At 37.3% G+C, this 18,068-nt stretch overlaps 1 protein-coding gene across 8 annotated transcripts in view; it reads right to left on the bottom strand.

Annotated features, from left to right (window-relative positions):
- The window catches only part of GPATCH8 (G-patch domain containing 8), a 90,661-nt gene that overhangs the window by 25,892 nt on the left and 46,701 nt on the right, over positions 1 to 18,068 (bottom strand). For all 8 annotated transcript variants that reach the window (XM_043466760.1, XM_043466768.1, XM_043466790.1 and 5 more), the window contains 2 exons: positions 17,403 to 17,470; positions 15,940 to 16,026 (listed from right to left, as the gene is read on the bottom strand). In XM_043466760.1, the coding sequence (XP_043322695.1) occupies positions 15,940 to 16,026; positions 17,403 to 17,470 (155 nt within the window). The remainder of the gene's footprint in view (positions 1 to 15,939; positions 16,027 to 17,402; positions 17,471 to 18,068) is intronic.

Here is an 18,068-nt window from a genome sequence, read left to right as displayed (position 1 = left end):
AGTCTTTCAGTGGGAACCACATTCCTTCTTCCCTAAGTAATTTCTTTGAAATTTCTTTTAGATGAGTCTTTTGCTGGCAAATGGATTTTTTTAATCTGAAAATTTATTTTTAATCTTTATTCTTAAAGATATTTTTGCTGGGTGTACAATTACAGGTTGATGGTTGTTCTGAGCATATTCAACATTCCATTAGATTGCATCAATAACAGAACTGACACCGTATTCTGATTTCCTCATAACAGTTCTTCAAAGATTGTCTTTTATTTGATATTGTACAGTTTTACCAGGATGTGTCTATGTGTACACTTCCTTTGTATCTTGCTCGAGAGATTCATTAGGCTTCCTGAATATGTAAGTTGTGTCTTTCATCCAATTCTGGGATCTCTTCTTTGAACACTGCCTCTGCCATTTTTCTTTCATTCTGGAACTCTAGATAGAGTTAAACACATTAGTTTTACATTCTTTACCATGTAACTCATTTTTTTCGTGTATTTTCCATTTCTCTTTTTTCTTGCCCTCCCTCTTTCCACTTTTTGCTACATTCTTCAGATGTGTTACAATTCAAAATTCAACTTTGTGCAAAATGCTATTAAATCTTCCCCATAAGTCTTGTACCCTTCCTTATTCATAATCTCAATTCCTTAAAAAAAATTTTTTTTAAACAAATCCATAGTTTATTTATTTTTCAGTAAGTTTAAATCCTTGAAGAGTAGCAGCATCACACTGATTCTGGATCCAATGGCCTTAGCAGGAAAGATTGTTTCGGAATTGGTATGAAGCATGTCTCCTTGAGTGTGAGTTATCCTTCCCCAGATTACTCTGGTTTTGTTAGGTTTTTCACCAGGAGTCAGTGAGTTGTTCTTTGCTTTGCACACATAAGCACATCTCTTGCCTAGACAGAATTCAGTTTCATCTCAAGCATATACACCTTCAATTTTCAGGAGAGTTGTGTGGTTCCCTCTGGTTCCATAGATCCCGCTTATAGCCAACAAAAATGGCCTCGGACCACAACCTTCCAGACATATTTGTTGTTTTAGAAGTCCTATTCCCAGCAAGCCTCCAGAGTCCAAGATGGTTGAAAGAGCCCAATTTATTCTTAAACATACTAAATATGCTTGTCTTACATGCTTTAATCTGTGCTTACAATTTTAGAATCTTAAGTCTTAAGAGGTCTGACTTGTCTCTCTTTTTTCCTCCATTAACTCAAGCCCACAGTGTCTAGTTTCTCAGTTGGATTTATGATCTGACTATGATCTCTTATTTGGGGAAGCTTTATCTAGGAGTTCTTTTTTCAAGTGTGTGACTAGCAGGATTTTAGTTCCCCATTCAGGGACTGAATCTGGGCTATAGCAGTGAAAGCGCCACTGCACCATCAGGTAAATTCCCTTTACAGGAGTTCTTTGAGGCCTAAGTTGTTCCAGAGAAGTTTGAATTTTCTTCTTCCCAAGGGCCTGAGATCACTTTATCACATATTTCATTTGTTTTCAAAATGTCCCACCTTTTTATTTTATGTCCCACTAAAAAAGAAAAAAACTTCTCAGTCATTATCTCTACTTTCTCCTATTAGGATTTTGAAAATATTGCATTAAACTGTTAGGATATTACCCCATTGATCTTAGATACTCTGTTGTGTTTGGTTTTTTTTTTTTTAATGTTTTCTTTCAATTTCAGTTTGGATAATTTCTACTGACTTGCTTTCAATTTTACAGATTGTATCCTCTGCTGTGTTTAGTCTGCTGCTAAGTTCAATCTTCATCTCTGATACTGTATTTTTCCTTTCTCCCTGGGTATTTAATTCATTTTCATGACAATAACATCATCAATATGCTAGAAATCTCCCAGTCCAACATTTCTTGCTGAGACCAACAAAAGAATGCAGCTATAAAGAGGAAAAGAAGTAGGGGAAGGGAAGGTGGGTAAAAAGAGAAGACAAAAAAAGATGGCAGATTTAAATCCAAGTATACTTGAAATCACTTTATCTATTACTAGATTCAATATTCCAATTAAGAAAGACTAGGAGGAAAAAAGAAATTAGAAGATAAACTGACTAGATAAAACACTCCTAAATAATCTAATTAAATACTGATTACAAAAGTTAACAGAAAAAGGGTGAAAAAAGATGCATTCTCTATGAATAGAAGGGAACTTCCTCAATCTGATAATGCTATCTATGAAAAACGCCAGCTAACATCACACTTAAAGACTAAAAGCTTGCCCCCTAAAATCAGAAGAGAGACATTTGTTCCCTTCTAAGACAGTTATCTGCTTTTGCCATTTCACTGCTAAATGAGTTTAGCAAAGTTGTAGGATACAAGATCAACATAAAAAATAACACTATCATAAAAAACTAGAATGTGTGTGTGTGTGCCTAGCCACTCAGTCGTGTCCACTCTTTGTGACCACATGGACTGTAGCCCACCAGGCTCCTCTGTCCATTGGGATTCTCCAGGCAAGAATATTGGAGTGGGTTGCCATGCCCTCCTCCAGGGGATCTTCTCAACCCAGGAACTGAACCCAGGTTTCCCACACTGCAGGCAGATTCTTTACCATCTTAGCCACCAGGGAAGCCCAAGAATACTGGAGTGGGCAGCCTATCCCTTCTCCAGGGAAACTTCCCAAGCAAGGAATCAAACCAGGGTCTCCTGCGTTGCAGGCAGATTCTTTACCAGCTGAGCTACATGGGAAGCCCAAAAAACCACAATACATAGGATTAAATTAACAAGAGAAATATAGAACTTAAACATTGAATTTGTATGGAAACACAAAGGACCTGAAACAGAGAACTTAAACATTGAATGTGTATGGAAACGCAAAAGATCCCAAACAGCCAAAGCAATCTTGAGAAAGAAAAACAACTGGAGGAATCAGAGTCCCTGAGTTCAGACTATACTACAAAACTAGAGTAATCAAGACACTGTGGTACTGGCATAAAAACAGAAATATAGATCAATGATACAAGATAGAAAGCCCAGAGATAAACCCAAGCACCTACAGTCACCTAATCTATGACAAAGGAGGCAAGAATATACAAGGGAGAAAAGACAACCTCTTCAATAAGTGGTGCTGGGAAAACTGGACGACTCTAGGTAAAAGAATGAAATAAGAACACTATTTAACACCCTACACAAAAATAAACTAAAAATGGATTAAAGACCTAAATGTAAAATCAGACACTATAAAACTCTTAAAGGAAAATACAGGGAAAACATTATTTGACATAAACCACAGCAAGACCTTTTGGACCCACCTCCTAAAGCAATGAAAATTAAAATAAACAAATGGGATCTAATTAAACTTAAAAGTTTTTGCATGACAAAGGAAATCATAAACAAGACAAAAAGACAACCCAGAGAATGGGAGAAAATATTTCCAAATGAAGCAACAGACAAAGGATTAATCTCCAAAATACACAAACAGCTCATGGAGCTCAATATCAAAAAACGAACAAACAATCCAATCAAAAAATGGGTGGAAGACCTAAACGGACATCTCTCCAGGGGAGACATACAGATGGCCAAAAGGCACATGAAAAGATGCTCAACATCATTAATTATTAGACAAATACAAACAAAAATTACAATGAAGTATCATCTCACACAGGTCAGAACGACCATCATCAAAAAATCTACAAACAATAAATGCTGGAGAGTGGAGAAAAGGGAACCCTATTACATGTTGGTGGGAATGTAAATTGATATAGCCTCTGTGGAGAAGAGTATGGAGGTTCCTTAAAAGACTAAAAACAGAACTACCATATGACCCAGCAATTCCACTACTAGGCATATACCCTGAGAAAACCAAAATTCAAAGTGACACTTGTTCACTGCAGCCCTATTTACAAAAGCCAGGCAGGACATGGAAACAACCTAAATGTCCAAAGATAGATGAATGGATAAAGAGGTGGTACATGTATACAAGTGAATATTACTCAGCCATAAAAAAGAACAAAATTGAGTCATTTGTAGAGATGTGGATGGACCTACAGTCTGTCATACTGACTGAAGTTAGTCAGAAAGAGAAAAACACCATATGTTAGTGCATACATGTGGAATGTAAAGCAATTATACTTCAGTTTTTAAAAACTGAAAGAAAGAAGATCTAAATAAATGAAAAAACATCCCGTGTTCATGGATTGGAAGACTTAGCAATGTCAAGATGGCAATACTCCCCAAACCAATCTACAGATTCAACATAATCCTTATCAGAATCCCAGATGGGGGATTTCCCTGGCAGTCGAGTGGTTAAGACTCTGATGGTCCAGCAGTTAAGAATCTGCCTGCCAATGCAGGGGACATGGGTTCAATCCCTGGTCCAGGAAAATTCCACATGCTATGGGGCAACTGGGCCCATGAGTCAGTGCCACAACTACTGGAGCCAGTGCGCCCTAGAGCCCGTGGTCTGAAACAAGAGAAGCCACCACAATGAGAAGCCCACACACCGCAACTAGAAGACCCAGCACAGCCATAAATAAACACATAATACATTTTTTTTAATTTAAAAAAAAAAAAAAAGACTGCACTTCCAATGCAGGGTTCAATCCATGGTCAGGGAACTAAGATGCCACATGCTGCAAGGTGCAGCCAAAAACAGAATAAGTAAAAAGATTTAATAAATAAATAATGAAAGAACTGCACTGCCTTCTTTGTAGAAAGTGACAAGCTTATTCTAAAATTCACACAGAACTGCAAGGGACCAAGAATAGCCAAAACAATCCTAAAGATGAATAAAGTAGAAAGGCTGACACTTCTCAATTGCAAAACTTGCTACAAAGCAACAGTAATAAGTGTGTTTCTCCAAAGGCATGTAGATCAATGGAATATAATTGAGAGGAAAAACCCCATATATTTATGGTCAACTGATTTTTGATGAGGTGCCAAGGCCATTCATTGGGGAAAAAAGTCTTTTCAACAAATAATGCTGGGACAACTGTGTAGGCACAGGCAAAAGACTGAATTTGGACCCTTTCCTGTTAATTTTGACATGCAAAAATTAATTCAAAATATACCAAAGACCCAAAGCTGTAAGAGCTAAAACTATAAAACTCTTCGAAGGTGTAAAACATAGGTGTAACTTTTCATGGCCTTGGATTAGGCAATGGGTTCTTAAATATGATATCAAAAACACAAGCAACGGAAGAAACAAAGATAAAATGGACTTCACCAAAATTTAAAACTATGAACAACAAAGGACATTATCAAGTGAAATGACAATAAAAAAAGGAAGAAAATACCTGCAAATCATACATCTGACAAAGGTCTCATTCCAGAATTCTTATAACACAATAAAATGACAATTAATAAAACAGTCAAAAGACAGACCTCCCTGGTAGTCCAGTGGTTAATAATCCTCTTGCCACTGCAGGCAACACAGATTTGATTCCTGGTCTAGGCAGATTCCACATGCCACCGGGCAACTAAGCCTGTGTGGCACAACTACTGAAGCTCACACACCCTAGAGCTGGTGCTCCCCAAGAGAAGCCACCACAATGAGAAGCCCTTCCATCGCAACTACAGAGTAGCCCCCACTCAGACCCAGCACAGCCAAAAATAAAACAAATTAAACGTTTTTTTTAATTTTAAGAAATAGTGTTATTTTTAAAAAATGCACAAAAGATCTGAATAGACATTTCTCAAAAAAACATCATTAAAAGGTCAATAAGCACATGAAAAGGTGCTCAACCAAAACCACAAGAAGATACTGCTACTTCATACCTGCTACAATGACTATAATAAAAAAGAAAATGAGTGTTGAAGAGAATGTAGAGAAATTGTAACTCTCACATAGTACCGGTGGGAATGCAAAATGGTGCAACCATTTGTAGAAGAGTGGTGGTTCCTTAAAAAGTTAAACACTGACTTACTATTTAACTACCAATTTCATTCCTAGGTATACACAAAAGAGAATTGAAAAATATATTCACACCAAAACTTGTACAAGATGTTCAAAGCAGCATTATCACAATAGCCAAAAAAGTGGAAACAACTCATATGGCCATTAATTGATGAATAACCAAACAAACTGCAGTATACTCATACAATGTAATATTATTCAGTCATAATTAAATTTAACATTTTACTATTATTAAATTAAACATTAATTTAATTATTAAATTATTAATAATTTAATATTATTAAACACAATAGTTATTATTTATTATTAAAAAGGGAATGGCGTTTTGATATATATTATTTACATGGATGAACTTGGGAAACATAAAGCTAAGTAAAAGAAGTCAGATACAAAAGGCCACATAATGAATGATTTATTAATAATTTACATGAAATGAACAGAATAAGCAAATCTATAGTGACAAAAAGTTGTTGCCAGGGGAAGGAGAACTGGTGGGGTGGGGGGAAGAATGAGGAATGACTGCTGAAGAGTACAAGGTTTCTTTTGGGAGTAAAGTAAATGTTCTAGAATTAATGGTGATGGTTGTACAACACTGGGAATATGCTAAGTTACTAAACTATATATTACATATGGGTGAACAGCAGCAAAAAAAATCTATCTGAAACAACATAAATGAATGATAAACACAAAATTCAGAATAGTGCTTACCTCGGGAAGAGGAAGGAAATGGGATGGGATCATAAAGTTATTGATAATGTCCTTTTTCTTAAATAGAGCAGAATGTTAAACACAAGTATCTATAGTTGCTTTTTGTATCTTACACATATTTGCTAAATATCTTATCAATATTGATACTAAGGGTATCAAAATAGGACAGCATTTTTTTTCCCCATTAAAAGTGTAGTAGAGATATTTGGCTTTAAAATGTGGTAAAGCTATTTGGCTTTAAAACTACATACAACTTTCACACACACAAAAAAAGAATGGAAGGCAGTGAGTGTAGACTATTCTTTCAAAAATAGTAGCTGCAGTGATTAAGAGTCAATAGAGTGAAGTTTATTTTGGTTTTAGTGGTCCCTTTCCCCTAAGAATGTGTGAGTATGTTTACTGGTGATAGGAAATGAATGAGTAAGTTTGCCAACATAAGAAAAAAGATGTAAACTTCTTCATAAGACAGAGAGGATTAGGATCCAGAATTCAGATGTAGGTAAGAACTTCATTTGACAAACGATGAAAACGAGGGAAAAACATTTAAGGATGGGAGCAGATAGACCAAAGTTTGATGGTAGATTTATAGGTAGAAGAAGGCACTCTCATTTGATAGTCTAAATTGTCTCTACGCTTCCTACTAGGAGTAAGAAAAGATGCAAGAAGGACAAGGGTAGCTGAGGGAAGGTGAGAGCTTGAGGATCAGTGCTTGAGAATGACAGCTGAACAGACTAAGAGGAAGATAAAGCATGAAAGGATTCCCTGGCAGTTCTGAGAGTCCACTGAGTTGGCACTAGTCCCAGACTATACTACTGCAATGATGTAGAAATGAAGGATGCAAGTATTTGTACTGAGTGGAGATAGGTTCTTGGTAAGCAGGCATGACAAAAAGGATTAGGAAGAAAGGAAGCTGGAATTGAAGTGTTGAGAGGAGGAAAAAATCAATCTGTGGTGTTCAAGAACTATAAATTAAGGAGTGGCTAAGTTACTAAAGTCAAGGTTCCAAGGTCATGTGAAGGTGAAGAACAAATATGAAATAAAGGAGTGAAACATCAAGAAAGGGAGAGGGGGAAAAAAAAAAAGAAAGGGAGAGGGTTTCAGGAGCTGTGTAATTCAAAGTTGATCAGATTTCTGAGTAAAAAAAATCTGATCAATAAAATGAGAATAAGTAATTCCTGTTCTATCTCCACAAAGTTCAAAAGTGAAATAATGCATGAGACAAGTGCTCGGGCCTGGTGCACTGGGAAGACCCAGAGGAATCGGGTGGAGAGGGAGGTGGGAGGGGGGATCGGGATGGGGAATACGTGTAAATCTATGGCTGATTCATATCAATGTATGACAAAACCCACTGAAATGTTGTGAAGTAATTAGCCTCCAACTAATAAAAAAATTAAAAAAAAAAAAAACAGTGAAATAATTTCTTGGTCAGGAGAGAAAGGGTCTCAAAATATAACGTAAAATTTAAGGAGGTTGTGTACTACTCGATATTTCACGTATTAGTTACTTGATAACTTTTACTTGAAAAACAATAAAAATGCATTCTCTAAAATGTTTATATTCCTGACAGTGTATCAAATGAGATGACAATCAAAACTGCAAACTACACAAGGAAACAAATCACTGTGAGAAAGTTAGAAACAGCAAATTACAAAAACATTTATGAAGTACTACAGATAATAGAGACTTGAAAGAAATTATAAAATAAAGAAAATTTATAATGCTTTAAGAAAAAAAAAAGGCAGAAATAGTAACCGAAAGGCAAAAGTTTCATTTACCAAAAAATTGGCAATTTTGGGGAAGAAGAATCAAAAAGATATTTTAAAAGGCATGGATTCTCAATACAGTTGTTTTTAAAGAGGTCATTGAAATATAATAAAACTATTTATAAATATTAATTTTTATTTTATTTATTTATAAATATTAATTTTAGAATATACATGGTAGGTATATAAGTATTCAGTGTATAGATCTTTCAATTTTCCTGTGTGCTCAACAATTTTCATTATAAAGTATCACTGAAATAAAAATAAGTAAATGATAAATTAGGTACAACTAGAAGAGAAAATCCTCTATACTGTCTTCTAAACTCTATGTTTTTCCCTTTTTACATTTAAATCTTTAATCCATCTGTAGTTGATTACTGTACAGTATGGGGGTACAGCCTCTTCCAACAACACAAGAGAAAACTCTACACATAGACATCACCAGATGGCCAATACCAAAATCAGACTGATTATATTCTCTGCAGCCAAAGATGGAGAAACTCTACACAGTCAGCAAAAACAAGACTGGGAGCTGACTGTGGCTCAGATCATGAATTCCTTATTGCCAAATTCAGACTTAAATTGAAGAAAGTAGGGAAAACCACTAGACCATTCAGGTATGACCTAAATCAAATCCCTTGATTATACAGCGGAAGTGAGAAATAGATTCAAGGGATTAGATCTGATAGAGTGCCCAAAGAACTATGGATGGAGGTTCGTGACATTGTACAGGAGACAGGGAGCAAGACCATCTCCAAGAAAAAGAAATGCAAAAAAGCAAAACGGCTGTCTGAGGAGGCCTTACAAATAGCTGAGAAAAGAGAAGGGAAAAGCAAAGAAGAAAAGGAAAGATATACCCATTTGAATGCAGAGTTCCAAAGAATTGCGAGGAGAGATAAGAAAGCCTTCCCCAATGATCAATGCAAAGAAATAGAGGAAAACAATAGAATGGGAAAGACTAGAGATCTCTTCAAGAAAATTAAAGATACCAAAGGAACATTTCATGCAAAGATGGGCACAATAAAGGACAGAAATGGTATGGACCTAACAGAAGCAGAAGATATTAAGAAGTGACAAGAAACCTAGATGCCCATCAGCAGACGAATGGATAAGGAAGCTGTGGTACATATACACCATGGAATATTACTCAGCCGTTAAAAAGAATTCATTTGAATCAGTTCTAATGAGATGGATGAAACTGGAGCCCATTATACAGAGTGAAGTAAGCCAGAAAGATAAAGACCAATACAGTATACCAACACATATATATGGAATTTAGAAAGATGGTAACGATAACCCTATATGCAAAACAGAAAAAGAGACACAGATGTACAGAACAGAATTTTGGACTCTGTGGGAGAAGGCGAGGGTGGGAGGTTTCGAGAGAACAGCATCGAAACATGTATATTATCTAGGGTGAAACAGATCATCAGCCCAGGTTGGATGCATGAGACAAGTGCTTGGGCCTGGAGCACTGGGAAGACCCAGAGGGATCAGGTGGAGAGGGAGGTGGGAGGGGGGATCGGGATGGGGAACACATGTAAATCCATGGCTGATTCATGTCAACATATGACAAAAATCACTACAATATTGTAAAGTAATTAGCCTCCAACTAATAAAAATAAATGGGAAAAAAAAAAGTGACAAGAATACACAGAAGAACTACACAAAAAAGATCTTCATGACTCAGATAATCACAATGGTATGATCACTCACCTAGAGCCAGACATTCTGGAATGCAAAGTCAAGTGGGCCTTAGGAAGCATCACTACGAACAAAGCTAGTAGAGGTGATGGAATTCCAGTTGAGCTATTTCAAATCCTAAAAGACGATGCTGTGCAAGTGCTGCACTCAATATGCCAGCAAATTTGGAAAACTCAGCAGTGGCCAGACTGGAAAAGGTCAGTTTTCATCCTAATCCCAAAGAAAGCCAATGCCAAAGAATGTTCAAACTACCGCACAATTGCACTCATCTCACACACTAACAAAGGAATGCTCAAAATTCTCCAAGCTAGGCTTCAACAGTATGTGAACTGTGAACTTCCAGACATTCCAGCTGGATTTAGAAAAGGCAGAGGAACCAGAGATCAAATTGCCAACATCTGCTGGATCATCGAAAAAGCAAGAGAGTTCCAGAGAAAATATTTACTTCTGCTTTATTGACTGTGCCAAAGCCTTTGACTGTGTGGATCACAACAAACCGTGGAAAATTCTTAAAGAGATGGGAATACCAGACCACCTGACCTGCCTCTTGAGAACTCAACATTCAGAAAAGTAAGATCATGGCATCCGGTCCTATCACTTTGTGGCAAACAGATGGGGAGACAATGGAAACAGTGACAGACTTTATTTTCTTGGGCTCAAAATCACTGCAGATGGTGACTGCAGCCATGAAATTAGAAGACGCTTGCTTACTCCTTGGAAGGAAAGTTATGACCAACCTAGACAGCATATTAAAAAGCAGAGACATTACTTTGCCAACAAAGGTCCGTCTAGTCAAAGCTATGGTCTTTCCAGTAGTCATGTATGGATTTGAGAGTTGGACATAAAGAAAGCTGAGTACCGAAGAATTGATGCTTTTGAACTGTGGTGTTGGAGAAGACTCTTTTGAGTCCCTTGGGCTGCAAGGAGATCCAACCAGTCTATCCAAAAGGATCAGTCCTGACTATTCATTGGAAGGACTGATGCTGAAGCTGAAACTCCAATACTTTGGCCACCTGATGAAAAGACTCTGATGCTGGGAAGGATTGAGGGCGGGAGGGGAAGAGCAAAGAGGATGAAATGGTTGGATGGCATCACCAACTCAATGGACATGAGTTTGAGTAAACCCCAGGAGTTGGTGATGGACAGGGAAGCCAAGCCTGGCATGCTGCAATCCACAGGGTTGCAAAGAGTCAGACACAACTGAGCAATTGGACTGAACTACACTGATGGGGGTAGAAGTTCAAAGTCACTATTTCCCATATGGATAACCAACTGTCTCAGAATCATTTACTGAAAAATTCATTCCTTTCCCCACTTATTTGCAATATCACCTTTCTCTTATTAAGTGGTCTAATATGTAAGGGTCAGCATCTGGGCTCTCTTTTCTGTTCCATTGGCCTATCCTTGTGCCAATATCACATCTTAATTACTGTAGCTTTCTATTTTATACTTTAAGAATGCTTTGACTATTCTTGAGCCTTTACACTTCCATATAAATTCTGGAATCAGCTTATCAAATTCCATACAAAATTTTGTTGGGATTTCTATTTGACTGATTTGAATATATAGGAAGATTGAGGGAAAACAAATGCCTTTATAATACTGGATCTTTTAATTCATGACCATAATAAAAAATCTCATTTTTAAAATCTATTGTTCTTTAATGCCTCATTGAAAATAATGCTTCAGAATTTTTCTCTTAAGTCTCCCACATCTCATTAGATCTATACTCAAATGCTTCATATACTTCTTTGCTATTACAACTGATGACATTTCGTTATCTCCAGCTTCTAATTCTCCATTGTTGATATGCAGATGGCACCCCTTGGTGGCTCAGATTCTTGGTAAAGAATCTGCCTGCAATGCAGGACACCCAGGTTCAATCCCTGGGTCGGAAAGATCCCCTGGAGAAGGAAATGGCTACCTACTCCAGTACTCTTGCCTGGAGAATGCCATGGACAGAGGATGCTGGCAGGCTACAGTCCATATGCAAATTCAAATTTGATTTTGTATCAAGCCTCCGCTAAACTCTGTTATTTGTAACTCATCTGTAAATTCTCTTGGATATCTCTGAACATAATCATAGCTACAAACAAAAGACAGTTGTCTCTCCCTTTCATCTTATATATTTGTTTCTACCTGTCTGCCTTACTGCCTTGCTGCTTAAGACTTCAAGCACAATATTTAATGGAAACAATGACAAGAGGCATCCCTGTCATGCTTCCCTATCTCAAAAGGAAAGTTTTCAACTTTTCAATATTAAGTATGATGTCTCCTGTATAGTTTTTGTAGGCATTCCATCTGGTTAAAAAAGGTCCTTTCTTGGTTAGGTAGACAAGACATTACATCATGAACGAATAATCTATTAAGATGATAACATAGTTATTTCTCTTTAGTCACTTAACATGGTTGACCATATAAACTGATTTTAACATTAAATCAATCTTACATTCCTGGGATAACTTAGTTATGGTATATCCTAAATTAATTCTGGTATTTTAAGATTTGCATCTGTAACCTATGTGCAGGGCAGGAATAGAAACTCAGACATAGAGAACAGTCTTATGGACACAGTGGAGGAAGGAGAGGGTGGGACGAGTTGAGAGTAACACTGAAATATATACATTCAGTTCAGTTCAGTCACTCAGTCGTGTCCGACTCTTTGTGACCCCATGGACTGCAGCACGCCAGGCTTCCCTGTCCATCACCAACTCCCGGAGTTTACTTAAACTCATGTCCATTGAGTCGGTGACGCCATCCAACCATCTCATCCTCTGTCGTCCCCTTCTCCTCCTGCCTTCAGTCTTTGCCAGCATCAGGGTCTTTTCAAATGAGTCAGCTCTTCACATCAGGTGGCCAAAGTACTGGAGTTTCAGCTTCAACATCAGTCCTTCCAATGAACATTCTGGATTGATTTCCTTTAGGATATACATCACCATGTGTAAAATAGCTAGCTAATGGGAAGTTGCTGTGTATCACAGGGAGTTCAGTCTAGTGCTTTGTGACAAACCAGAGGGGTGTCAGATGGGGTGAGAGGTAGGAGGGAGGTTCAAGAGGGAGGGGACAAATGTGTACCTATGGCTGATTCATGCTGACGTATGGTAGAAACCAACCAACACTGTAAAGCAATTATCCTCCAATTAAAAAAAGTTTAAAAAAAGAAAAAAAATTTAAAAAATCTGCATTTGTGTTATATGTCATATAATTAACTGTCCTTGTCAGGATTTATCTTCAAGGTGGTACTTTCTGTTGTTTTTTATAGTTACTAAGTCATGTCCGACTCTTTTGTAATCCCCATTGGCTACAACCTGCTAGGCTCTTTCTGTCCATGGGATTTCCCAGGCAAGAACACTGGAGTGAATTGCCATTTCTTTCTCCAGGGGATCTATGGTACTAGTCTCTTTCATTAAACGAGCTAGGATTTTTTCTTCATTCTCAATTCCCTGGAAGATCAGGAATACCTGCTGTTCAATGCCGAAGTTATTTCTTTTATGATTTTTGATAGAATGCAGTAGTGGCTATTTGGGCTGTATGGAAAGATTTTTCACTACATATTTAACTTATATAATTTATACATGTTATAAGATTACTGAGGTTTTCTATTTCTATTCAAGTCTATTTTAGGGAGTTATATATTTTAAGAATTTGTCTACTTAAAACTATCTTTACATTCAAAGCATAGTTATCCATACTATTTTTGTTTTACTGCCTGCCACATGTACAATGATATCCTCTCTTTTCATTATTCATATTGATTTTCTATGTTCTTTTCTTTCTTAATATCACCACAAGTATGTCAAAGAACAAACTTTTGGATTTGTTGTATATTTGTTTTCTGCTTCATTCTTTTTTTGTTCTTATCATTATCTTCATTACTTTTTTTTTTTTTTTTAACATTCTTTGGGTTATTTTGCTATTCTTTTGCTAACCTCCCAAGAGAAACATTTACTTCATTTATTTCCTGCCTTTCTTTTTTCTAAGGTAAGCATTTAAGGGCATATATTTGCTATAAAATATCATATTTCTTTAGCTTACCTTACAGATTTTGATGTGTAACATTTCTATCTTTCAGTCCAAAATATTTTGCAATTACTATTGTGATCGCTGCTTCTACTGGCAGGACAAATAAAAATGTATATCTTAATTTTGAAAGGTTTTAAAAAACTTTTTAAAAAGCTAATTGTTTTGTGGCTTGATAACTTGATTTTCCAGGTGGTGCTAGTGGTAAAGAATCCGCCTGCCAATGCAGGAGACACAAGAGAGGTGGGTTTGATCCCTGGGTCCAGAAGATCCCCTAGAGGAGGAAATGGTACCCTACTCCAGTATTCCTGACTGCAAAATTCCACGAGAAGAGCCTGGAGGGCTACAGTCTGTGGGGCCACAACGTGCTGGACATGAGAAAAAAAGCACACACACAAACAAAACTTGACTTCAGTTCTCTGAAATCTGTTCATACTTTATGACACCAAACATGGTAGAAAAAAATTTTTTTTTAAAATATATGTTTCATATACATTTGAAAGTTGCTATTTTCAAAGTGATTGGATGCACAGCTCTATAAAAGCATTAGGTGAAATTTGTTAAATGTGTTGTTCCAATCTTCCAAACATCCTTGCAGATATTTCCTCTACTTTTATCAATTACTGAGAGATATATATTAAAATCTCCCATTACTGTGATAGATTTAACATTTCTACTTGTAGTTGTCAGTTTTTGCTTTATACATTTTTTTTAAATGGTAGAACACAGGTTTTTAAAAATGAATCCCTTTTCTTTCTGCTCACCTTAAATACCAAGACCAAAATCAGTTTATATATGATAATTTTCACTAAATCTGTTTCTTACCTTCAAATTTACCTATTTCATAGTAGAGACTGAACTTACTAAAACATCTTAAAAGGTAAATACGTTGGTCTTTTATTTCCAAGAGAAAAACAATCAGAAATTTATTACCAGGGGCATCATGCATACACATCCGAGTACTCAGTGCTGGCTAACTCAAAAGGGGCGGTTAGAACTTGAGCTTATATGCATCGTAACAAAGTAACAGTAACTTCTTAGAGAAGTGAGAAGACAAAGGAAAAGGACTTTGAGTTTCTAGAGCAGCAAATGGGGGAACTAATGGAAGATAAGGGTTAGTAAAGGTTTGCTTCCCTGTTGGTGCTAGTGGTAAAGAACCTGCCTGCCAATGCAGAAGACATGAGATGCAGGTTCAGTCCCTGGGTCGGGAAGATCCTCTGGAGGAAAAAATGGCAACATACTCCAGTATCTTTGCCTGGAGAATCCCAAGGACAGAGGAGTCTAGCAGGCTACAGTCCACAGGGCTACACAAAGGAGGACATGACTGAGGCCACTGAGCACACAGCACGACAGAGGTTTGCTCCGTAGACCTCTCTGGTGCCCACCTCTGGGCTGACTATGGTCTACAACTGTCTCTGGTGATTCATTTCTGTCCTCCTGGTAGAGAAGGGAAGGGGGATGCCTTCGTGAGTTATTCTGAAAGCTAAAGCTAACTTATATTCTAAGCTACAGTTTTCTATTACTATCAGCTTAAAAAGGAAGATACTAAAGTTCTCAATTGTTATTCTTTAAACACCTCATCCATTAAAAAAGGAAAAAAAAGGCTTATCAATAGGTACCAAGCTCTCAAAGGACTCACCAATTCTTACTATTATTACCTAATGTATTCCAGGCATTGTTTTCAAACACTAATGTAATCTCCACAACAGACATACAAAATGGTTGTTATTATTGTCTCTATAGTTTTTACAGAAGCAATAAATAACAAAAACCTGAGGACTAAGGCTAATCAACACCAAATGGCAAACAAATATTGTTGTCAAAGGATTGTTCTCACCAAAATGAGTATCTCAGTGCGAAAGCCCCACTGGCAAGAATGGTTTCATTTAAGTACCTTGTACTTCTGCCTCAGTTCTTCCGTGTCTTCTTTTTCTACCTCTAGGACACGGCGCCGTTCGGTAGCATCTTCAGCATAATCAAGCTTAACAAAAGTAGGTACAATTAGTCTTAATTGCCACAGTAAAAGTCATTTACACAACTACAGTACTATATGAAAATAAAAAACTGCAATTTGCTCAACTACCTCTTGCTTTATTGTCACACCGCAGAGAAAAAACATGCAAAATAGTTCATTAATCCTTTCATGCTGATGGTTCTCAACAGGCATAGTTGATGATAACAGACTTTACTTCAACGTTCAATGCCAAAGACTTAGCAGTAAATGGAGCATAATATTTCAAGCAATGGAAAGAAGGCATCTCAGATGAGAGCAGTACACAGCTCTACTGCTCAGTCACTAAGTACTGTCCAACTCTTTGCAACCCCAAGAACTGCAGCAAGCCAGGCTTTCTTGGCCTTCCCCATCTCCCAGAGTTTGCTCAAGCTCATGTCCACTGAGTTGATGACGTCATCCAGCCATCCCACCCTCTGTCGCCCCCTTCTCCCTTTGCCCTCAATCTTTCTCAGCATCAGGGTCTTTTCCAATGAGTCGGCTCTTCATATCAGGTGGCCAAAGTACTGGAGCTTCAGCATCAGTCCTTCCAATGAATATTCAGGGTTGATATCCTTTAGGATTGGTTGGTTTGATCTCCGTGCTGTTCAAGGGACTTCTCAAAAGTCCAGCACCACAGTTGGAAAGCATCAATTCTTCAGCGTGCAGCCTTCTTCATGGTCCAACTCTCACATCTTCACATGACTACAGGAAAAACTATAGCTTTGACTACATGCACCTTTGTTGGCAAAGTGATGTCTCTTCTTTTTAATATGCTCTTTAGGTTTGTCATAGCTTTCCTTTCAAGGAGCAAGCTTCTCTTAACTTCATGGCTGCAGTCACCGTCCACTGAAAATAAAATCTGCCACTGTTTCCATTTTTTCCCCATCTATTTGCCATGAAGTGATGGGACCAGATGCCATGATCTTAAGTTTTTTGAATGTGAGTTTTAAGCCAGCTTTTTCACTCTCCTCTTTCACCTTCATCAAAAGGCTCTTTAGTTCCTCTTCCATTCGGCCACTAGAGTGGTATCATCTGCATATCTGAGGTTGTTGACACAGCTCTGTAGGGGCAAAGCTTCTACCACAACAAATATTTTAAGATTTGAGCTACAGAGCCTACTGAAATGAGCATAAGGGCCTGGGTTTAAGTCTGATCTTGTCTTGTGGCATAATGCTGGGGCAATCACTCACTTCTTTATAAAAGGGGCATTATTTGCCACCTACCTACCTCAAAGACAGCACTACATGAGAATATAAAATAAATTTTAATTTTCCCTCAAAAATATTAATATTACACCTGAATTTTGGAATTAGTATCCATTTTAAATACCCCATAAAACAAGTCAACCAATGAGATCAATTTACCTCCATTTCCATGCGACCCATGCCCATGACATCATACTTGACGACGATTGGAATGGGATCTGTTCTCCCTGTAACAGGAACATATAATCAAGGTGAGATGTAAGGCTAAGCCAACATTTCGCTTTACACATTGGGTTTGGGTGGTTAGAGATCTTGCCTTGGAGTGCAGAGACCAGAAAGCTACAGTGAACCAAACACAAGCCATTCTCACAGCTTACAACCAAACCTACCTCTCCAGTTTAAGCCCAACTAACCACCTTGGCTGACCTTCCAGTTGGGGATGATTCCAGATTACTAAAGCAAAATTAAATAAGTAATGCAAAGCATTTCTACGCAACGGCACCAGGAAGTTTAGAATCAAAAACACCTGAAATTCCTTTTTAAAAAGACTCCCAAATAACTTTCCATCAAGAATCCCTTCACGCTTACTGTTCACTGACATTTTCCCACACACACTTTTAAAACTGGTAATAAATATGTCAACTGACATGTTTAAATCGGAAGAGCACAGTTTCAAATATGACACAGGAAAATTCAATAACTGCAACTCAGCGTGTTTAATATTTCTTTGTATTCAAAAGATGCTTTACAATGAAATGAAGGGGTGAAAATAATTAAAAGGAATGCAACAGTTAGTTGCCCTGAGGAAAAAAATAGTTTTACTTT

The sequence above is a fragment of the Cervus canadensis genome, chromosome 1 (genome assembly GCF_019320065.1).
Source record: "Cervus canadensis isolate Bull #8, Minnesota chromosome 1, ASM1932006v1, whole genome shotgun sequence".
Classification (NCBI taxonomy): domain Eukaryota; kingdom Metazoa; phylum Chordata; class Mammalia; order Artiodactyla; family Cervidae; genus Cervus; species Cervus canadensis.
Note: the sequence above shows the minus strand (reverse complement) of the source record. Positions and strands in the feature narration are given on the sequence as shown.